Source organism: Prunus persica, chromosome G1 (assembly GCF_000346465.2).
Source record: "Prunus persica cultivar Lovell chromosome G1, Prunus_persica_NCBIv2, whole genome shotgun sequence".
Classification (NCBI taxonomy): domain Eukaryota; kingdom Viridiplantae; phylum Streptophyta; class Magnoliopsida; order Rosales; family Rosaceae; genus Prunus; species Prunus persica.
In genome coordinates, this window is record NC_034009.1 from 41,256,308 (window position 1) to 41,275,504 (window position 19,197).

The 19,197-nt window shown below is 36.9% G+C and overlaps 3 protein-coding genes across 4 annotated transcripts; 2 read left to right on the top strand and 1 right to left on the bottom strand.

Annotated features, from left to right (window-relative positions):
- LOC18792541 (esterase) lies at window positions 1,163-3,623 on the top strand. The gene is made up of 5 exons (XM_007225021.2): window positions 1,163-1,548; window positions 1,791-2,003; window positions 2,083-2,252; window positions 2,504-2,765; window positions 3,038-3,623. The coding sequence occupies exons 1-5, from the start codon at window positions 1,287-1,289 to the stop codon at window positions 3,298-3,300; spliced, it is 1,170 nt and encodes a 389-aa protein (XP_007225083.1). The 5' UTR covers window positions 1,163-1,286; the 3' UTR covers window positions 3,301-3,623.
- Window positions 7,040-10,349, top strand: LOC18791488 (protein PLASTID MOVEMENT IMPAIRED 1). Its single transcript, XM_007225248.2, has one exon. It carries the CDS (start codon window positions 7,522-7,524, stop codon window positions 10,177-10,179), a length of 2,658 nt encoding a protein of 885 aa, XP_007225310.1. The 5' UTR covers window positions 7,040-7,521; the 3' UTR covers window positions 10,180-10,349.
- On the bottom strand, window positions 11,338-17,906 carry LOC18791708. Of its 2 annotated transcripts, XM_020555973.1 has the most exons (6): window positions 17,336-17,906; window positions 17,179-17,251; window positions 16,927-16,991; window positions 16,620-16,718; window positions 13,308-13,910; window positions 11,706-11,981 (listed from the first exon to the last, which is right to left on the bottom strand). In XM_020555973.1, exons 3-6 carry the CDS (start codon window positions 16,927-16,929, stop codon window positions 11,904-11,906), a joined length of 783 nt encoding a protein of 260 aa, XP_020411562.1. In that variant the 5' UTR covers window positions 16,930-16,991; window positions 17,179-17,251; window positions 17,336-17,906; the 3' UTR covers window positions 11,706-11,903. The 2 variants fall into 2 exon arrangements, with proteins under 2 accessions (XP_007223427.2, XP_020411562.1); XM_007223365.2 differs by lacking the exons at window positions 16,620-16,718; window positions 16,927-16,991; window positions 17,179-17,251; window positions 17,336-17,906 and having other exon boundaries at window positions 11,338-11,981; window positions 13,325-14,130.

Sequence of the window (19,197 nt, forward strand, 5' to 3'; positions counted from 1 at the left end):
ACTCCCTAAACCCAAATCCGAAAATCTTGATTTCAAAATTCTTCTTTTGATTTTCTTATGCCTTAAACGATTCATAAATTATTATGTAATTGCTTCAACACTTGATAAAATGAACTTAGAACAAGAGTCCCACTTTTCATACTTCCAATTTCTTCAACACTTCACCATTTTCTTTTCTACATCTCACATTTGCTTTCTTAATTCTTCTTCTTAACTTTAGGCTGGGTGACTCATCCTTTCATAATGGTGGATTTGAAAGCTTGAGGCAAGGGGGAAAGAATGGGAGGAAGAGTTTTTGTTGCCCTACACGTTTCAGATTCTTCTCTTCTTTCTCTTTTTTTTTTTTTGGTTGAAAATGCCTATAAGGGCATTTTGGTAATTTTCACACGCAGGGGTATTTTGGTCATTTTGACCCAAACTTTAGAAATGATTTCCTATGTGTTCGTTGAGTCGACTACTATCGTCCTACTTCATAATCATAATTTTTTCACTCCAATTTCTTATATTCCTTTGAAAAACTCACAAAATATTACATAAGGGCATTTTGTCCAAGTTGAAATTAAACACACTTAATCCAATAGTCTCAATCCAAAATAACTTGATAAAATACCCATAACCATTCTTCACCAGAATATTAATTTTATTGAAATATGAAAATCCAACTTGAATTTTTAGGGTATTACATCAAGTTATAACTCGTAATTACAATCAATAAATATGGTCAACTCACGTCAACATGGACCGTGGTAATGTGAAATTACTTGATCATATTAACTACGACTCAACTTGGGGGTGGAGGGATTTGAATTTGACAATAAAGCTAAATTCGTAATTGCAGCGTTACTATAGGCTTTACTCACTAAAAAAAGAAGGTAACTACTGCTGACGTTTTTTTAGTGCAAAAACAAGAACCACCTAAGAGACTGCTGCATTTGACTAACTCTCACCATATGGTCCATTGTGAGGAGCTGTTGTATACAGGAGGGAGTCACATAGATGACAATCTCTCGATGTCATATCTTACCAATTGCATCTTACAGACATTATTTACATTTGAAACGCACAGCTTTTCTAGGTTGGGCAAGGCATCCTAGGCATAAGATGCTGAAATGTCAGCTAGCTTGATTTCTACTTGGTTGAAAACTTACGCAACTTGGCATTTTCTGGCTTTCTACAAATGCAGTCGAAAACTCCACCTTTTCTTTGCACTATAAAACGAACATACTCTTGGATAATTTGTTACTTCTCATCCAACATCTTTGTGGCATATATTTGCTTTCTCCACTATGGAGTCTTCTAGAATTCCTATCAAAGCTATCGTTTCTCTATTTTGCTCTTATATGCTTTTGTCGCACATCACCACTTTGGGCCTTACCTTGGCTTTGGAAGACTGTGAGTTTCCAGCCATCTTTAACTTTGGAGATTCAAATTCAGATACCGGTGGATTGGCTGCATCCCTTTCGCCACCACCACCACCTTATGGGGAGACCTATTTTCATATGCCGGTTGGAAGATTCTCAGATGGCAGGCTCATAATCGATTTTCTTGGTATGCATTTTTTGTTTTTGTTTTTTTTTTAATATTTATTCATTATCATCTTATTCAAACATGTATAAATGGTGGAAAAATTGCTTTTGTTTTCCAAATTGTTTTCAAACGCTGCACACAAAGATAAAGACCAAAGTGCTTGGTAGGCCCAAGAAGCTTTCTAGACACTTATTTTTCTTGATAATTATCCAAAGTAAGTTTTATATATATCAAATTTTTGTCTGATGAAACTTGTGGTTCAGCAAAGAGTCTTGGTCACCCCTTTCTAAGCGCATATCTGGATTCTCTTGGGAGCAACTTCTCGTATGGTGCAAATTTTGCCACTGCAAATTCCACCATCAGATTGCCAAATGTCGTTCAACCAGCTGCTGGTGGATTTAGTCCCTTCTACCTCAATATTCAGTACATGCAGTTCATGCAACTAAAATCCAGATCACAACTCATTAGGCATCGAGGTAAAAATCTAATTATTTATTCAAATTATTTTCAAGCCAAAAAACTTTGTGACTGGAGCTTTGTTTAATTTGTATATAGGGGGAATATTTGAAAATTTGATGCCCAAGGAGGAGTATTTCTCGAAAGCTTTATACACATTTGACATTGGCCAGAATGACCTAGCAGAAGGCTTCATTGGTAACTTGACTGTTCAAGAAGTCAATGCATCGGTTCCTAATATAATCAGTGGGTTCTCGGCAAATATTAAGGTAATTAATTTTCAATGATAAAGTTGCGGTTCAGCAAAGAGTCTTGGTCAATGGGGCCCCAACTCATTGTATTAATTATATTTTAAGATCTTATGTTTAACAATTGGTCATGTTTATATAATCACCGTTATACATTTAAATAACATGTCAAATTGTCTAGTAAAAGAATATATTTTATTTTTTCAACTCACTGTTTTTTCTTATTTTTGGTGAATTATGATGTTAATGTGGTGATTACTGTGATGATGAAGAAAATATATAATTTGGGAGCGAGATCATTTTGGATCCACAACACTGGGCCAATTGGCTGTCTCGCTTACATCTTAGCCAATTTCCCAGCTCAAAAGGATGAGGCTGGCTGTGCAAAGTCATATAATGAAGTAGCTCAGCATTTTAACCACAAGCTGAAGGAAGCCACAGTTCAACTTAGGAAAGATCTACCTTTGGCTGCAATTACTTATGTAGACGTCTATTCAGTCAAACACTTTCTTTTCAAGGAACCCCAAAAATATGGTAAGCCACTCAACCTTATGATTTTCACAAAACATACCTATATAAAGTTTGCAGTTTTTTTTTTGTTTTGTTTTTTTGTTTTTGCTTACGTATGTAATTTCAAATGACTTTATTGGACTGATCAAGTATGTCACCTGTCATATAATGTAATTCACTAATGCGGTTTAAAAATATGATCTCTTAAGCATTGTTTAAACGGAAAGCATATACAAAGAAATTCCATGAATGAAATCTATTTTCACTCTCTATTAAATTGGTTGCAAATGTTTCAGGGTTTGAGCTCCCACTTATTGCTTGTTGTGGGTATGGTGGCAAGTACAACTATAACCGTAGTTCTGGATGTGGAGGAACAGCTAGAGTTAATGGAAGCCAACTTTTTGTTGGCTCATGCAAAGATCCTTCCGTTAGAGTGAATTGGGATGGCATTCATTATACTGAGGCAGCTGCCAAGTTTATTTCTGATAAAATTTCAACTGGAGCATTTTCTGATCCACCCCTTGCTTTGAAACAAGCATGTCACAAGAATTTGGCCTAATAATTAAATAAATTAAAAAGTTGAATACGTACAGACAGATGCATGCGGGTGGAAATTATTTTGTATTGGAATAATTGTGTTGTACCTTTGTAACTGCAGGTCCCTTGAGCCATTTAGGTAGTAATTTAGAATACCCAATAAAGTCAGTGGTGTATAACTCAGTTGGTTGAGTTCTTCCACCTTCACCCATGTGGATAGAGGTTCGTAACCCTGAAGCACCCAATGTATATTTATGTAAAAAAAAAAAAGTACCTCATAAAAAATAAAGGCTCCTATACTTGGTTTTTAATAAAAAAAGCAATGCTATACCACATTTATATATACCATCTTGTGTTGATCATCAAGTTTTTCAGTTATCATTTTTCTTTCTCTTATTTATGAGGTTCAATACTTCTCTTCGAATTCGAACATGACTTCGATTTAGTGTGTTTAATAAAAGTTTCAACTAACAATGCAAACTGATTTCTGATTTTTGTTAATTTAGTGTGTTTAATCAAAGTAATGTATTCGACATTCTGGGTAGAATCTAATTAACAAAAAGCATTATGTGTTGAGAGTGTGAATCTCACGTCGGAAACTTAAAGTCTTAGTAGTTTAAATAACTTTGGCTTCCTTCACAATCTCACCCAAAAATAAATAAATAAATAAACTTTGGCTTCCTTCACTCATTGTCCAATGAATTTTGAGTTCCAACTTGGAACCTCAACTTGCTTCATTATGCCACTTTATATTATACAGTAGAAGGTCTAACAAGCAGAATTCTTTAGTATTTCTTCATTGATGATAGGGGGGTCATTTGCCAAGACCTTATTTTGTATTTTCTTTCATGTTAAAGAAGCATCTGCAGTAACTGCCAAACACTTGCTTGTTCAACACTCATGCGTAAGAGGGTTGTTCTCTGCATTGATTTTATCGCGGTTTTGTGTTTTCCACCATTTATTTAGAAAATCACTTGTGTGATTTAAAAGTCTGTTTAGAGCATACAGCGCTAGCATTGCTGGCCTCATAATTCGTTGGATTCTCTGAACTGTTATTTTACCATAAACCCTTTTCACACGTAGCAACAGCATATGCCATATGTTAATCTCTCTCTCTCTCTCTCTCTCTCTCTCTGGAGCATTTTCAGATTCACCCTTCTCTTTGAAACAAGCATGTCACAGGAGTTTAGACTACTAACTTAATCAATATACTTAAGTATTGCAGACACATACATGCAGGTGGAAATGTTTTCGTACTGCAATGATAGTGTTGTACATTCTAGCAGAAATGGCAATGGCATTGGCATTCTACAAAAATAAAGGTTTCAAAACTTAGTTATAAGTTATAAGTTGACTATCTAGTTTCTAAATTATGATTTTATTTTTCTCTTATGCTTATGGATGAAGTTCAATAGTTTTCATAAAAAACGATGAACTGAGTACACGACTTCAAGTGCAATTATAAATACCTTTAAATACTTAAAATTACAAATACTAGTTGCCTCTGAACAATCATCAAGAAAAATAAAATTGGATTAACATTACTTTTTCTTTTTTTTGAAGGAAGAATTAAGATTAAGATTACTTTGATCTATTGTACTCCACAAGAAAATGCTTACTACCGTGTTTAAGAGGCTTCTCGACTAGACACTATGTAAAGAATAATGGGTCACCTGAGTTTTAGTCCATAACATGCAAAGGCTCACCAGTCCAACCCGACATCAAGAGATCGGGCCTAAAGTCCAATCTACATATGATTTAAAATTGAGTGTTGCTACTCATACACCCGAAGATTTGCTCGCTACAGACTTCACCCACACCTACATCAATCTTCTGGCAGCCCTACAATAAGAACAAGCCGGCAATCAACACACCAAGCTGATGCACACGCCCTTTAAATCACAAAACACATCTTTTGTGTCTTTAAAATTCTAAAACTAGTGTATGCATACGTACATAAGTACATGTGATTCATACATAAGCACTCTAAAGAAAACTAGAGTTCCTTTGTTTTTTTTTTCTCCCTACACTTGTGCAGCGAAGGAGACGTGTTAAAGTCTTAAAGACACGTGCCTCCAAAATCAATAATTTTATGGGAGAAAGAAAAGATGCATGGATCCATCGGGTCATGGAAACACACACAGCCAAGGATCAGTGTCGGCTATTAACCCAAAAAAAAATTTAAGGATCAGTGTCGGGATGTACATATTGGATGATAATTTGTCAGTACTGGATGCATTCAGCCAACAAAATCATGTCCACTTTGTCAAAAGCTGTCCAAGTAATTGTCTCTCCATTTTTAGAGCTACGCACGTTGCAAGTTCTAGTGGCCTTCATCTCCACACACACACACGCACACACGCACACACAAAAGTGAAGGAAAAAACTAAGACATGATCCACCTTTTCAGAATGGCTGTTGGTCGCAACTCGCAACCATCTAATTAACACCAAAATAATAATGTCACTTGAATTTGATGGGTTTCTTGACCCTCAAGTTTCAAGAGCCCGCATTACTTAAATAGTAGATGGCTTAGTACTCGAAATGTGAAAGTGGCTTTTCAGAAACTTGCTCGGAAATCAATTAACTTTGTAAAAGATGATGTGATAACTTGAGATAAGATATCATGTCATGTGGGCTGTTCCAGCTTGAAGTGAAATAAAGAAGAAAAAGAAGGAATTTTAGGTCACAAATGCTATATATATACCTAAAAACTGGAAATTTTGTTTGGCCTAGCAAGCTAGATACCTTTTTTTTTGTCAAACAGCTAGCTACCTACCTTGAGAAAGAGGTCCTTCAAAATTATGGCTTTATTAAAGCAAACTTATAAAGGTTGCTTTGGTGTTCCTGGCCAAGTTCGTGATTTGATTTTTTGGTGGATATTCATGACATGAGGGTTGAGGGGTCCTCAAAACTCAAAAGTCATTGCGTTCCCTTTCCTGCTATAGATACATACACGTGAGCGTTTGTGTCTTATTACTACAAACATTGATACTGTTCTTAAATTAATTCCTTGCATAAATCTAGTTAGTGCCATGTTATTAATGAGGAAACCACTCACATATATTTTATTTTATTTTATCATGTTTCTAATAATATTTTTACATTCTTGAGCAGTAAGTTCTTTGGCAACAATGTCATGAAGTAAAATTTTCCTAATGGAAATAAATGCAAATGCACATAAATATATTCATATTTACTATATTGCAAATGCAGCCACACAACAAATGAATCAAAATTTCTTTTAATATCGTTGTAATTGTAGGGGGCCCTTGACATTTTCGTCCACATAATTTGAAGTCTTTCTCAAGCTACCACGTATGTCCTAAAGTAAATATCAATCAAGCTCCCATTGGCTAGAGCAATGACAATGGCATTAGCATTCTGGGACCTTGCGTATCCAATTATCTGTTTGATCAATCAATGACCTGTAAGGCCTTGGAGAAAATATTATAGAGTACGAAACTATTTTTTTCACACTTATTTACTACATTGTTGGACACTATATTTCCTATTGTGAATAAATCTTACATATGTGAGATATGAGGTACATAAACATAACTTTAATGTCACCTTAATGAATTTGACCCAAAAAAAAAAAGTAGTCATCTAATAATGGATGAAGCGATATTATTTATACCATATTTATCGACTACATTGTTGACATATCTCTCCCACTAGTGAGATACATTTGATTTGTCTGTTGCCACCTCTACACCTCTATATGTGAGGTACATGTGATAAGAAAAATGTCAAGGTTGATATGGAATTAATGGTTTGGATGGAAATTGCCCATATTTATGTGCCCTTTGTTGCCACATCTACACATAGTGAAAAATCACAGAACAAGCACCTTTTGGTTGGAAACATCCGCAAGTGAAAACAATGCCAGAAGCTTCATAGAAACCTTTTAGTAATTTAGATTAACATCTAAAATACCAGATAGAACAAATCAATTTAATTGTCTGGGACCAGTTTCCATGCCTAATGTTTCAAACCTGTCTCTTTCACCAGTGAAGAACAAGAATGGGAGAGAAGAAACAAACGTCTTCCTCTTATCCTTCACACATATTCATTGGCTCCAGAAGAATCATCACAACCATGGCAGTTTCTCCACCTCAGAAATTTCACAGCCAAGTGAACACAAAAACCCTTATCTAATTCCCCCTTAGTTTCAATCTCCTTCCCACCCATTGCACCAATTTCAACTTACCCTTTTTTATTTTCTTCTCTATCTTCAGCAATGGCAGCTGAAAATTCATCAGGCACCAGGAGAAATTCCAACACTCAGCTCCTGGAAGAGCTGGAAGCGCTCAGCGAGTCGCTCTACCAATCCCACACTTCGAGTACTAGCACTCGAAGAACTGCCTCCCTTATTCTTCCTCGAAGCTCAGTTCCTGCGATACCGTCGAAAGATGAAATTGTTCCGGCTAGTGCTGAGGAGATTAGACTCAAGAACAAACCCCGAAGGCGCATGTCTTTGTCCCCGTGGCGCTCCCGCCCGAAGCTTATCAATGATGATGATGAGAATGAGCAAAAAGATCGAGGCAAGAAGGCGACGAATAATAATTTGCCGGGGTTGAGAAGCTTGGATGACAAGGCGACTGCCACCACAGAGAAAAAGGGTATCTGGAACTGGAAGCCGATTCGCGCTATCTCTCACATTGGAATGAATAAGGTCAGCTGCTTGTTCTCTGTTGAGGTTGTCGCTGCACAAGGCCTTCCAGCTTCAATGAATGGCCTCCGGCTTTCTGTCTGCGTTCGGAAGAAGGAAACAAAAGATGGAGCTGTTCAAACAATGCCGTCAAGAGTTACACAAGGAGCTGCTGATTTCGAAGAGACCCTTTTCCTTCGGTGCCATGTGTATTGCAGTAATGGCCATGGGAAGCAGCAGAAGTTTGAGCCAAGACCCTTTTGGATATATGTGTTTGCAGTTGATGCTGAAGAGCTTGATTTTGGGAGGAGTTCTGTGGATTTGAGTCAGCTTATTCGGGAGTCCATTGAGAGGAACAATGAAGGTCAACGAATTCGACAATGGGATACGAGTTTTAAGCTGTTAGGGAAGGCAAAAGGAGGAGAGCTTGTTTTGAAATTGGGGTTTCAGATTATGGAGAAAGATGGAGGAATTGGAATTTACAGCCAGACTGATGATTTAAAGTCTGTTAAGTCCAAGAATTTCTCTTCTTCTTTTGCTAGGAAGCAGTCAAAAACATCATTTAGTGTGTCTAGTCCAAAATTGTCAAGCAGAGGAGAAGCTTGGACTCCTTCACAAGCAGGAAAAGCAGCTGATCTTCAGGGGATTGATGAACTGGACCTTGATGAACCAAACCCAGTTCCAATATCATCTTCTTCGTCTTCTTCAGCTGTGAAGCCAAAAGAACCAGAAGTCCCAAAGACAGAGGATCTTGATGTGCCAGACTTTGAAGTAGTGGATAAAGGAGTTGAATTCCAAGACAAGGAAGCGGAATATAGGGAAGAGCAATCAGAAAAGTCTGTTGGGGCAAAATCAGCAGCATCAAGTGAGGTTGTGAAGGAAATTGTACAAGATCAAGTGCATATAACAAGACTGACAGAGCTTGATTCTATTGCTCAGCAGATTAAAGCTCTTGAGTCTTTGATGGGAGAAGAAAAAACCAACGATAAAGATAACGAAATTGAATCACAGAGATTGGAGGCTGATGAGGAAAATGTAACAAGGGAGTTTCTTCAAATGCTTGAGGAGGAGGAGATCATCATGAACGAATATAAACTGAGCCAAAATGATGTTCCTCCTTTGGAGCTTGAAGGAGCAGAGGAATCTGCAGAAGCTGAATCAGAGGTGTGCCTTCCTGATCTTGGGAAGAGCCTAGGCTGTGTGGTTCAAACCAGGGATGGAGGGTACTTGGCAGCCATGAACCCATTAGATACTTTGGTAGCAAGGAAAGACACTCCAAAACTTGCCATGCAGATATCAAGACCATTTGTTCTACCATGGGATCAGTCCATGAGTGGATTTGAATTGTTTCAGAGAATTGCAGCTATTGGACTTGATGAACTGAATTCTCAGCTTCTAAATTTGATGGCCTTGGATGAACTGATGGATAAAACCGCAGAGCAGATCGCTTTTGAAGGCATTGCTTCGGCGATCATCCAAGGGAGAAACAAAGAAGGTGCTAGTTCAACTGCTGCCAGAACCATTGCTGCTGTTAAAACCATGGCAAATGCAATGAGCACAGGTAGGAAAGAGAGGATTTCAACTGGGATTTGGAATGTGAATGAGAACCCCTTGGCAGCAGAGGAGATTCTGGCGTTCTCCCTGCAGAAAATTGAGGCCATGGCTCTTGAAGCTTTGAAAATTCAGGCTGAAATAGCGGAGGAAGAAGCCCCATTCGATGTTTCTCCATCGAACGGTACAACAAGTGGTGCAAAAGTTCAAAATCACCCACTTGCTTCTTCTATATCACTGGAGGATTGGATCAAAAACCACAGCTTGGCCAATTCAGATGGGGATCAAGATCATTCAGAAACAATCACACTGGCAGTTATTGTTCAGCTGAGGGATCCAGTAAGGCGGTATGAGGCAGTTGGAGGCCCTATGATTGCACTGATTTATGCAACAAGAGCTGATGACACCATTAAAGTAAATAAGTATGAGGAGGAAAAGAAATTCAAAGTGACAAGTTTGCATGTGGGAAGCTTAAAGGTGAGGACAAGAGGGAAGAGGAATGCATGGGATAGTGAGAAGCAGAGGCTAACTGCAATGCAGTGGCTGGTTGCTTATGGATTGGCAAAAGCTGCAGGGAAGAGAGGCAAGCATGTGACATCCAAAGGTCAAGATTTGTTGTGGAGCATTTCATCAAGAGTAATGGCTGATATGTGGCTCAAGTACATGAGAAACCCAGATGTAAAGTTTACCAAGTGAACTACATGTATTGTAATATTTGAGTGACATCATTTATTTTTGTAATTTATTTGCTGCAATAACAGATACAAGGAGTAAACAGTGTCAGCTTGTAACAGCTCCAAATAGTAAAATATGTTGCACTTGTGAATAACTTCTAAGAAAAATATTAGAAGTCTCGCAAAACAAAACAAGAGAAAGTAACGCAGTTACTGTTCAAATTCAACATATATTGGAACAGCGCAATTGCAGGATTCGAACTCACGATCTCTTCTCTCATTCGAATAATTATTTCATACTATAGCAAGTCATGTTTTTTACCACTTCCTGACAAATTTGTCTAAATACTTTGAGGAAAATCCTAAGATGATGATTAGAACTTGAAAGAGGAAAGTCTAAATTGCAGGATTGTAAGCAATGGAATCCAATGTGATCCTTGATTTGTAGGGAATATTGTCATTCACTCATGTTAATTTAACCACGTCCAACACGAACGACCCGTTAATCATATGTTTCCTAGCTTATGTTCATTCTTAAGTTAGGCAACATCTATTAGACATATCATATATGGTATAGTATATGTCCTCATCGTATATCATACTGTATATTGGACCATTTTAAACATACTCCTTGCCATGTTTATGTCAATCCGACTCAACTTATACCTTTAATTATTGATGAAGTTGGAGGGAGATTCATGTCTTGTCATTTTCGTCCACCGCATTAGAAAACTTTAGAAAACCTACATGGTGGTCCTAACCCTAAACAAAGATCAATGGTCCAATTGATTTGAGCAAGCCAGAACTTGGGACAAATTGAACCAACGAAGGAGACAAGTAAAGAAATTTGGCCTAGTGGCTCTCTTGCCAGGTACATCACATGGATGACGACTTGCACATGGGAAGAATAACTGAGACTCACGACATTTTTAATCCATCATTAAAAACATGTTAAAGGCATTTATTTATAAAATAAATCAATAAATGAATTCTTTTGCTCTGGTGACATACAATTCCATTTTCAGTTTTCTTTACTGGAGGGAACACGGTCATATTCAACCATCAAAACAAGTGTTAGACAAGTTCCAGATCCACAAGAATGGGCCCTTTGCTCCATTGTTTTCCCACTTTGTGAACCTAACATGGGTCTAGCTTTCAAATGTTTGGTATGGAGAGGAACTACAAATCAATTTGATCTTCTTTTTTATTTTTTTTATTTTTATAACAATGAGAAACCAAAGCATATATTTCAAGAACCCTTTTACAACCTGTACTGTTTAAAGAAATCAAGGAAAAACAAAAGAAAAGAAGGCTGAGAGTTGAAAGCCAGATAAAAGCACATTTTTTAGGGGAATGATAAAGTAAAGAATTTGACTCTACCACCCTCAATAATATATGACTTTATGGAGCTTCTACCCACAGATGAGTATGGTGGAGGAAAAGACTTGTGTCACTTTCTGTACAACCCCCTTTATTCCATGGCCCCCCTTCTCTTTGTCAGGGTTCTTATCCAACCCTTCCTTACCTTGACTCCTTCCACCTTGCTGCTCACATGGCACACATTGCCCTTGTTGGACCTCTTCCATCTGATGAGCTGGAACAAGTGCCCTATCCTCTTCCGCCACCTAAGCGGCGTATGGGATTTCCCATGCTCTATCACACTCTTGGTGTCCTTAGCCTCCCTGACCTCCTTAGCTTCCTTAGCTTCCTTGCTGAAGTTGTGATTCCAGGACATGTTGCAATGCTCTAGAGAGACCTTAGACACTCTGTTCTTCTCCCATGAGGCAACTCCATTCTCTTCAAACTTGATTGATATGAACGAGTCTGCAAAAGCCATTTGCATTGTGAAATTGTGATTACGGATGCCAACAAAAATCACAAAAATACACATTCTTTATAACAGTTTTTTTTTTTTTTTTGGTAATTAGAAAACTCCCATGACCCACTATCTCATTGAGTATTGAGTATGAGGTCTTAGGATAAACCCCAAATACGCAATCATACGCAAACTACATGTACTTAATACTAAGAACATGATTAATCAGCGAGTTACTACATTACAATGGTTACAAAAATGGCCCAAAGGGTCCCCTCCTACATCCTAATTTGCCCGAATCTGCATGACCAAAATCAACAGCAAATGTAGTTCAATTACAACAACAACAAAAAATGTAACTAGAGCGACTTCTGCATAAATCTATGCAATTAGATTTCATTTCTTTCAAAATGGCGCTAATGATTCTAATCTTCTCTGTTTAAATTATGTGAATATTTGCAAATAGAATATGTTAGTCAAATGTAACAACTGCGTCTTCATTCCCTCCAAACTTTACCTTCATTATTATTAATTATTAATAGTTGGTTGGGATGGAAGGAGAGAGGGTTGAGTGCAAGCAAAGAGAGAGGAAAACAAATGGAGGTTAGAACTAAAGAAATAAGGTAATATATAATGATCATACTACCTTTTTCTCTTTAAAATATTTAAAATATCAAATTGAGTTACTTAAAATAATGGAAGTATGGTGAATATTTCAGATATTTCTAAAGGGGGTTTTTTTCCAAAAATAATATAGATTAGAAGGAGTAGTGCTCCTCACTTATTTTGAAGTGAACAAATGCAATTGCACAAAATCTCATAAAGGAAACTACCATTTACTTCTAAAACCAAAAAAGGATGCATCTTGGTACAAAAGGATGAAGCTTTCTTACATATTCGTCAAACTCATCTGCTTATGGTTTAAAAAACTCAATGATGGTTTCTTCATAAACACCGTAAAAAATTGTGAATTGATTATTAAACCCCAAAACCCAACTCTTTTTTTGCCATCTGACAACCGATTTTTTCTTTTTCATGCTTGTTATTAACCAATTTAATTAAGGAAAAAATGGAATCTTACATCTCCAATCTGCCCATTAATATTCCTGTATGAACATATATATACTTTGACCCTAATTTTGTCATTATTACCCAAAAAGCAACTAATTATGCAAACATAATCAACCAGACCGCCACAAACAAACACACATACAAATCCAAGCACAATGCTTAGCCTTTAACTTTGTTTATATCACCCGGAATTAATATCTCATTATCACTAAAAGCTGCAAGACAAAAAATAAAACTAAAAAGACTAAAACTTTACCACTCACCCACAAGAAAAAATTACCTTCTTGGCTGGTGGAGGCCTCTTGATCCAAGTAATTTGGCTTCCACTGTCGATTGAAGAAAGAGCTGAAAGCAAAGATCTTGGGGAGGCTAATGGGTGGCTTCTTGTGCATGCCACTCGGAGTTCTATGAGCACTAGCTCTGCCACTGGCTGAAGAAACATGGTGGCCCTTTTTTGCAGCCAAGATGAGAAGCTTCTCGGTCAAGCACAGAGAGCAAACACCCACAACCACCTCCTTTGGGTGGAAATAGCAATAGGAGTTGTCTTCAAAATGCCCATTCATGTTAAGGCTGAGAGAATTGGTTTGTTGAGAAGAGTTGAGGGTTTGATTGATGAGAAAGGTGAAAAAGAAAAGCGAAAAGGAAAGGGAAAAAAATTTTGTGACTTGAAAAGAAAGAATAGGTTCTGTTCTGTTCTGTTCTCTGTTCTGCTCTGCTCTGTGTCCGAGAAGTGGGAATACGTGTTGTGTGTATATATTGTGGAAGTCGTCATTTATAGTTGGGAAAAATTTTAGATCAACGGAGGTGATCATGTGGTTGGCCCACAAATCAATTTGGCCAATATAAAATGTAGGAATTGGATAGCCCTGTATGGAGTACTAAGACATTACATATACAGTATTACTAAGCAAACATCTTTCCTTGCTAGGTTTTAAGTGTAAAACTGGCCAAACGTGTAAAGTCGTTTAGTTCTTTTATTATTTTTTAATACAAACGATAGTCTAAATTATAAATGGAAAAGAGATTTTTCACACAGACATTACTAATGTATTATGGGAATTCAAATCTGAGACCACTCATCTACAAGTCAAAGTCATTTTCCATTAAGTTAGACCTCGTTGATAGTTCTTTTATTGTTTATTTTGAGTTTGTAAAACAAATTTCATTGTAGGATTTGAGGAACAAAATCTCCACTCAAAGTTCAAAATACCAAAACTCATGCCCCATACTTATAACTACCTATAAGGCCAAACCAATGCCCCCAAATTACAAACATAATTTTAAAATTCACATTGAAATCCTAAATTTAGAAATCGTCATATCTAATCCCAAAATGTCAAAATCCACACTTCAAACTCTAAAACGTTAAAATTCACGCTTGAAACTCTAAAATGCAAAATTCAAACCCTACACTACAAAATCCCAAAATCCACACTTGAAGATTAGAAAATAATGTAAACCCCAGAAAGTAAAAATTCCTCCAAAACTCAAAAGATTCACATCTCAAACTTAAAATAACAAAGTTCACACCTGAATCCTCAAAATGTCTCCAATTCACACCTCAAACCCAAAAAGTAATTCTTCTATGCGCATCTACTTGAGCTAGTGGATTCCCAACAGACTTTTAATCCACATCCAATCCAATGGCTTTTTAAAGTAAAACTGTTAAACTTGTGACTTAAAGTTTGTATTGGGTGCTTCTGTTTTTTATCTTTTCTGTTCTGTTTCAACAAAAGCATGGAGAAAATTACTGGTAATGTGGCCTAAGACCATTCTGCTCCCTAGCCTAGAGGAAAAACAAGAACAAAACTATGCAGTCAATTGATGCTGGTGCCCACACGTTCAGTTGAATGATTATATATTTATTTATGGCTAATCGTAATCATGGTATGTATTTTTCCCAAAAGTGAAGACTTAATGCCTAGAATTTGACAAAACCAACCCAAGAAACCCTATAAAAAAACAATTGGATTGGGATGTGAAGTTGGCCACTGGCATGTGAGGTTCAAGTCAAAAAGTGCGACTTCCACTTTATTTCTAACTTTATAAAGGCACACAGCGCAGCAAAACTGGCATAGGATGTAACTAAAGCGGAGGGAAGAGTGCAAAGTGGAGCTGTTTTTGGGTCTTGGTGGGTATTTTGTAGATGCCCAAAGGGAAGCTCACAAGATTTGGCAATTTTTTTTGTAGTGGTTTTTCTTTTTTCATCACGTCTTGGAAAAGGCTGTGGTGTTGTGCATGCCTATCTCCAAGAAGGTTATTTTCTCTACAAATGTAGTCAAGGCCTTGGTATTGCAAATTCCCTTGGAAGACCAGAGAATGTACTTATAGAATTTGTGAAAAACAGACATGTTTTTTCTTTTTCAAGATCTTGGCGACATTTATGCACGCCCCCAATCTCCAAAAGCTCACATTCATATGTCGATCCTTACAAGTTTAATTTTGTCCATTTTTGGTGTTTCAAGATAAAGATCTCTCATGTACTTTGACAAAACATGTCTACCTTATTGTTCTTAGAAAACCACGCCCTAAAACCTTAAGCTATTATATATACACCATCCCTCGCATGGAGAGGCAAATCAATAGGAAGAGAGAGACAAACATATAAACGAGAGCAAGTTGAAATCTGCATAATTTAGTACTTTCAAGAAATATACGTCTAATTGTTGATTGGATATAACGTCTTTGGCCATTGAAGGATGAATTTCATATAATCATTAGATTTTCCGTGTGAAGTAGAAATACCTAACCTTAAGAAAGTGGCATGAGTAAAAAGTGAGATTTTAATCTAGAAATTACATACATGGAATGCCTTTTTTTTTTTTTTTTTTTTTTTTTTTTTTAGGGTGTGAGATTGGAAGATATGTTACGAAAATCCTTAAAGGCTTGAAGCTTAATACCTTGTAAGGTCGTCGTTTTACTCTTGCCCTATGGAAAATCCTAAAAGGTTTAGAAGGTGAAGTAAACAAGCAAAGTACACAAATTTGTAGAAAATTGGAAAAATTAAAAATTTAAAAAAAAAAAAAAAAAAAAAAAAGAGGTGAACAACCAAAGTACTGGGCACATGGGGAGCGGGAAGTGGAGTGGGGCTGCTTCTAGTTTGGCTGCCTCAACTCTCAAGTCAGGTTCATATCATGGACTGTGGACCAGATTTGGATTAACAGGCCTCCTTTTAGGCCATAGGCCATGTGACATACATATCATCATTGGCCGGAGATGGCACTACGTGGCTATGATAGCAAAACAATACTACCTCTATTATAACTAAGTTTTTCTCTCCTTTCTAGGGCTACCCAAGTATGCTTGGCCAAAACAAAAAAAGGCTACCCAAGTATCAACATTCTTCCACTAAATTCACAAGCTATCCAAGTGTCAACAAATTTAAATCCAAGTCTAGACATACATCTCTCTCGAAAACAAACCTAGACGACTAGTGTCTGCAACCCAACCTAGATGTCAACTGATCCCAAAAACATAAAAATAAAATTCATCACCAGTTGACTGTCTGCAACCCTATGCTCTTCTGGTGGCAACTTCAACAACAGTAACCATATTATCCATCTGCAAGCACTTACCATCCTTGTGAGTGAACCGCTCCGATGAGCGTTTAGGAAACACACCATATGGGTTACATAAGCGCTAACCTTGGCTGCACCATGGACTGCCCAAAGTTCCTCCAAAATAAAAAAGACACAAAAGGAATGGTTAAGGAAGATTTCAAGTTTCAAGTTGTGAAAGCATAACATAAATGTTTGAAATCCTTTTATGTTTCTGATGTACATATAACAATTATAAATACAAAGGCTTCATTGGTATATAAAGAGTAGGGAAGAAATTAAAGAAGCACTATGAGACACATGGAAGATAGTGTAGCAGACTCACCATATCAGAGTCGGGAAGCTGGTTTCTTATCTGATTCTCATCTCTACGCCCTCCTGATCTTTTCTCTGATTTAAAAATCAAAGTGTTCAAACAAAACTCCCAAATGAATCACATTCACATTTTATATGGCTTATAAATGTACGTCTGTTAACAATGGGATTCTTATATATCTTTGCTGCAAGAGATTAAGGTTTCATTATGAAGGACTTGATAAATACTTAGAGACAATATATACTCTAATAACGCAAACACCTGAAAATGTGAAGCAACTGTGGGAACTCAGAGTCTCCGGGGAACAGAGTCTGCCTCCTCCTCACCATCTCAGCTGCAATTCAAAAATCCTTAATTTGGTAATTCAAAGTAGTGATGAAATCACACACACTAAACATTTTGATTTCACATAACTCACCATAATGAATATCAAACACTAACACAGAAACTCTATTTTCTTTTCCCCTCAAAGTTCGAAGTATCAACATCACGAATTGGAGAAAGGACTTTTTAATTCATTTTCTCTTGTTTGTATATCAGTATCAATAAAGTTATACGTAAAGAATTTAGATATATTTATTTTATTAGGTATGGCCTTCCTTCTTCAATTGCATGCCGCTTCATATGAATTCCATCAGCTTCGATCTCATGTTGCCCTTGTTCCCCTTCTTCTCAATATCTTCAGGGTAGATTATATTATGTTGCCGGAGTGGGTAAATCCCATCGTGTTGCCGCTGTTGTCTCTCATAGCCACCCCTTTAATTTTCATATCATTGCTGTTGGGATTTCCAGCAATGCCATGCGTGGATTGCTCTTGACCCATATTGTCTCACTGATTGATTTTTAGTTGGGATCTGCGTGTTTGCTTTGAGGATGAACTCATTTTGCTTTGAGGATGAACTCATTGCCTCATGGTCGCCTTTTATAGTTGTTGGCATGCACATATGAAGATGATATCCTTTTTCTTTGGATGCTCGATACGCTCTGAGCATGATCTATATTGATCATAATATTCATCACATATATTTACATTCATATCTGCTTGGAATAATATACTCGAGTATAAAGGTTGCTAATTTGCCTCGTCCGATAGCTTTAATGAGAATATATAAAGAATATATAAACATGCATGTCACATTTGAAGTATCCTTACCTTGCTTGCCAAGCCACTCCCTATGCCAGCCTTCAGAACAACCTCAAATTATGGCGAAGCAATTCAGTTTTCTCCTCTAAGGATTGAAAATTACAGCCTGTACTAGAGAATACTCTAGTTTACGCTTGTCTTCTTGGAATAATATACTACAGTACTGTCGTAGTGGCCTTTCTTTTTCTCTTTTTAGCTACTAGTAATAGTTCAACACAGTTAAAACTAAGACACATGATTGAATAGTGAATTATTATTTCATACTTCTCCTTCTCTTATATATATACAAGTATAGGTTGACTTCTCCAACAAGGAAAGAAATTAGCTAATTACAAAGAATCATAACTAAGTAACAACTCTAATTAGGTAAAGTGAATTGCACATACTCTAATTAGGTAATATGACTCATGCCAACACTCTCCCTCAAGTTGGTGCATGGATATCTCATATGCCCAATTTGTCAAGTAAGTAATGAAAAACCTTTGCAGATACCGCATGTTTTAAGACATCTGCCAGATGTTCTCCTGACCTTACAAACGGTATATCAATTAACTTTTTCACCAACTTCTCCTTGATAAAATGCTTATCCACTTCAACATGCTTAGTTCTATTATGTGAAACTGGATTATTTGTTATCTCCCTACCAACTTGGTTATCACAATAAAGCTTCATGGCCTTCTATGGTGGAAACTCAATTTCAAACAGGAGTATTCTTAGCCAAATAAGCTCACAAACTCCATGCCACATCCATGTACCCCCAATGAAAGTGAAGTAACCTAATGTAAAACGTCTATCTGTTATATTGTCTGCCCAATATGCATGTATATAACCCTTGACATCAAAATGCCCTAGTTTTCTCAATATCAAATCTCTTGCTGGAGCTTTCTTCAAATAACTCAATATTCTCATAAATGCTGCTAAGTGATACTTACTAGGGGAATGCATGAACTCACTAACAACACTAATCGCATATGCAATGTCTGGTCTAGTGTGTGAGAGATAAATAAATTTTTCCACTAACCTCTGATATATATATATATATATATATATTTTCTTGTTGGTTGGCACTTGATTAGGACATGTTGCTAAATGATGATTCTACACAATAGGGGTTTAGGGTGGTGCACGCCCTAACA

Excerpts from the sequence above, each read along its gene's own strand:
- LOC18792541 (XM_007225021.2), top strand. The coding sequence starts at position 1,287 with ATGGAGTCTTCTAGAATTCCTATCAAAGCTATCGTTTCTCTATTTTGC. Across the intron at positions 2,004-2,082 it reads ACAACTCATTAGGCATCGAG|GGGGAATATTTGAAAATTTG; the intron begins GTAAAAATCTAA and ends ATTTGTATATAG. Across the intron at positions 2,253-2,503 it reads GGTTCTCGGCAAATATTAAG|AAAATATATAATTTGGGAGC; the intron begins GTAATTAATTTT and ends GTGATGATGAAG.
- LOC18791488 (XM_007225248.2), top strand. The coding sequence starts at position 7,522 with ATGGCAGCTGAAAATTCATCAGGCACCAGGAGAAATTCCAACACTCAG.
- LOC18791708 (XM_007223365.2), bottom strand. The coding sequence starts at position 13,856 with ATGATCACCTCCGTTGATCTAAAATTTTTCCCAACTATAAATGACGAC. Across the intron at positions 11,982-13,324 it reads GGCCTCCACCAGCCAAGAAG|ACTCGTTCATATCAATCAAG; the intron begins GTAATTTTTTCT and ends TGGCTTTTGCAG.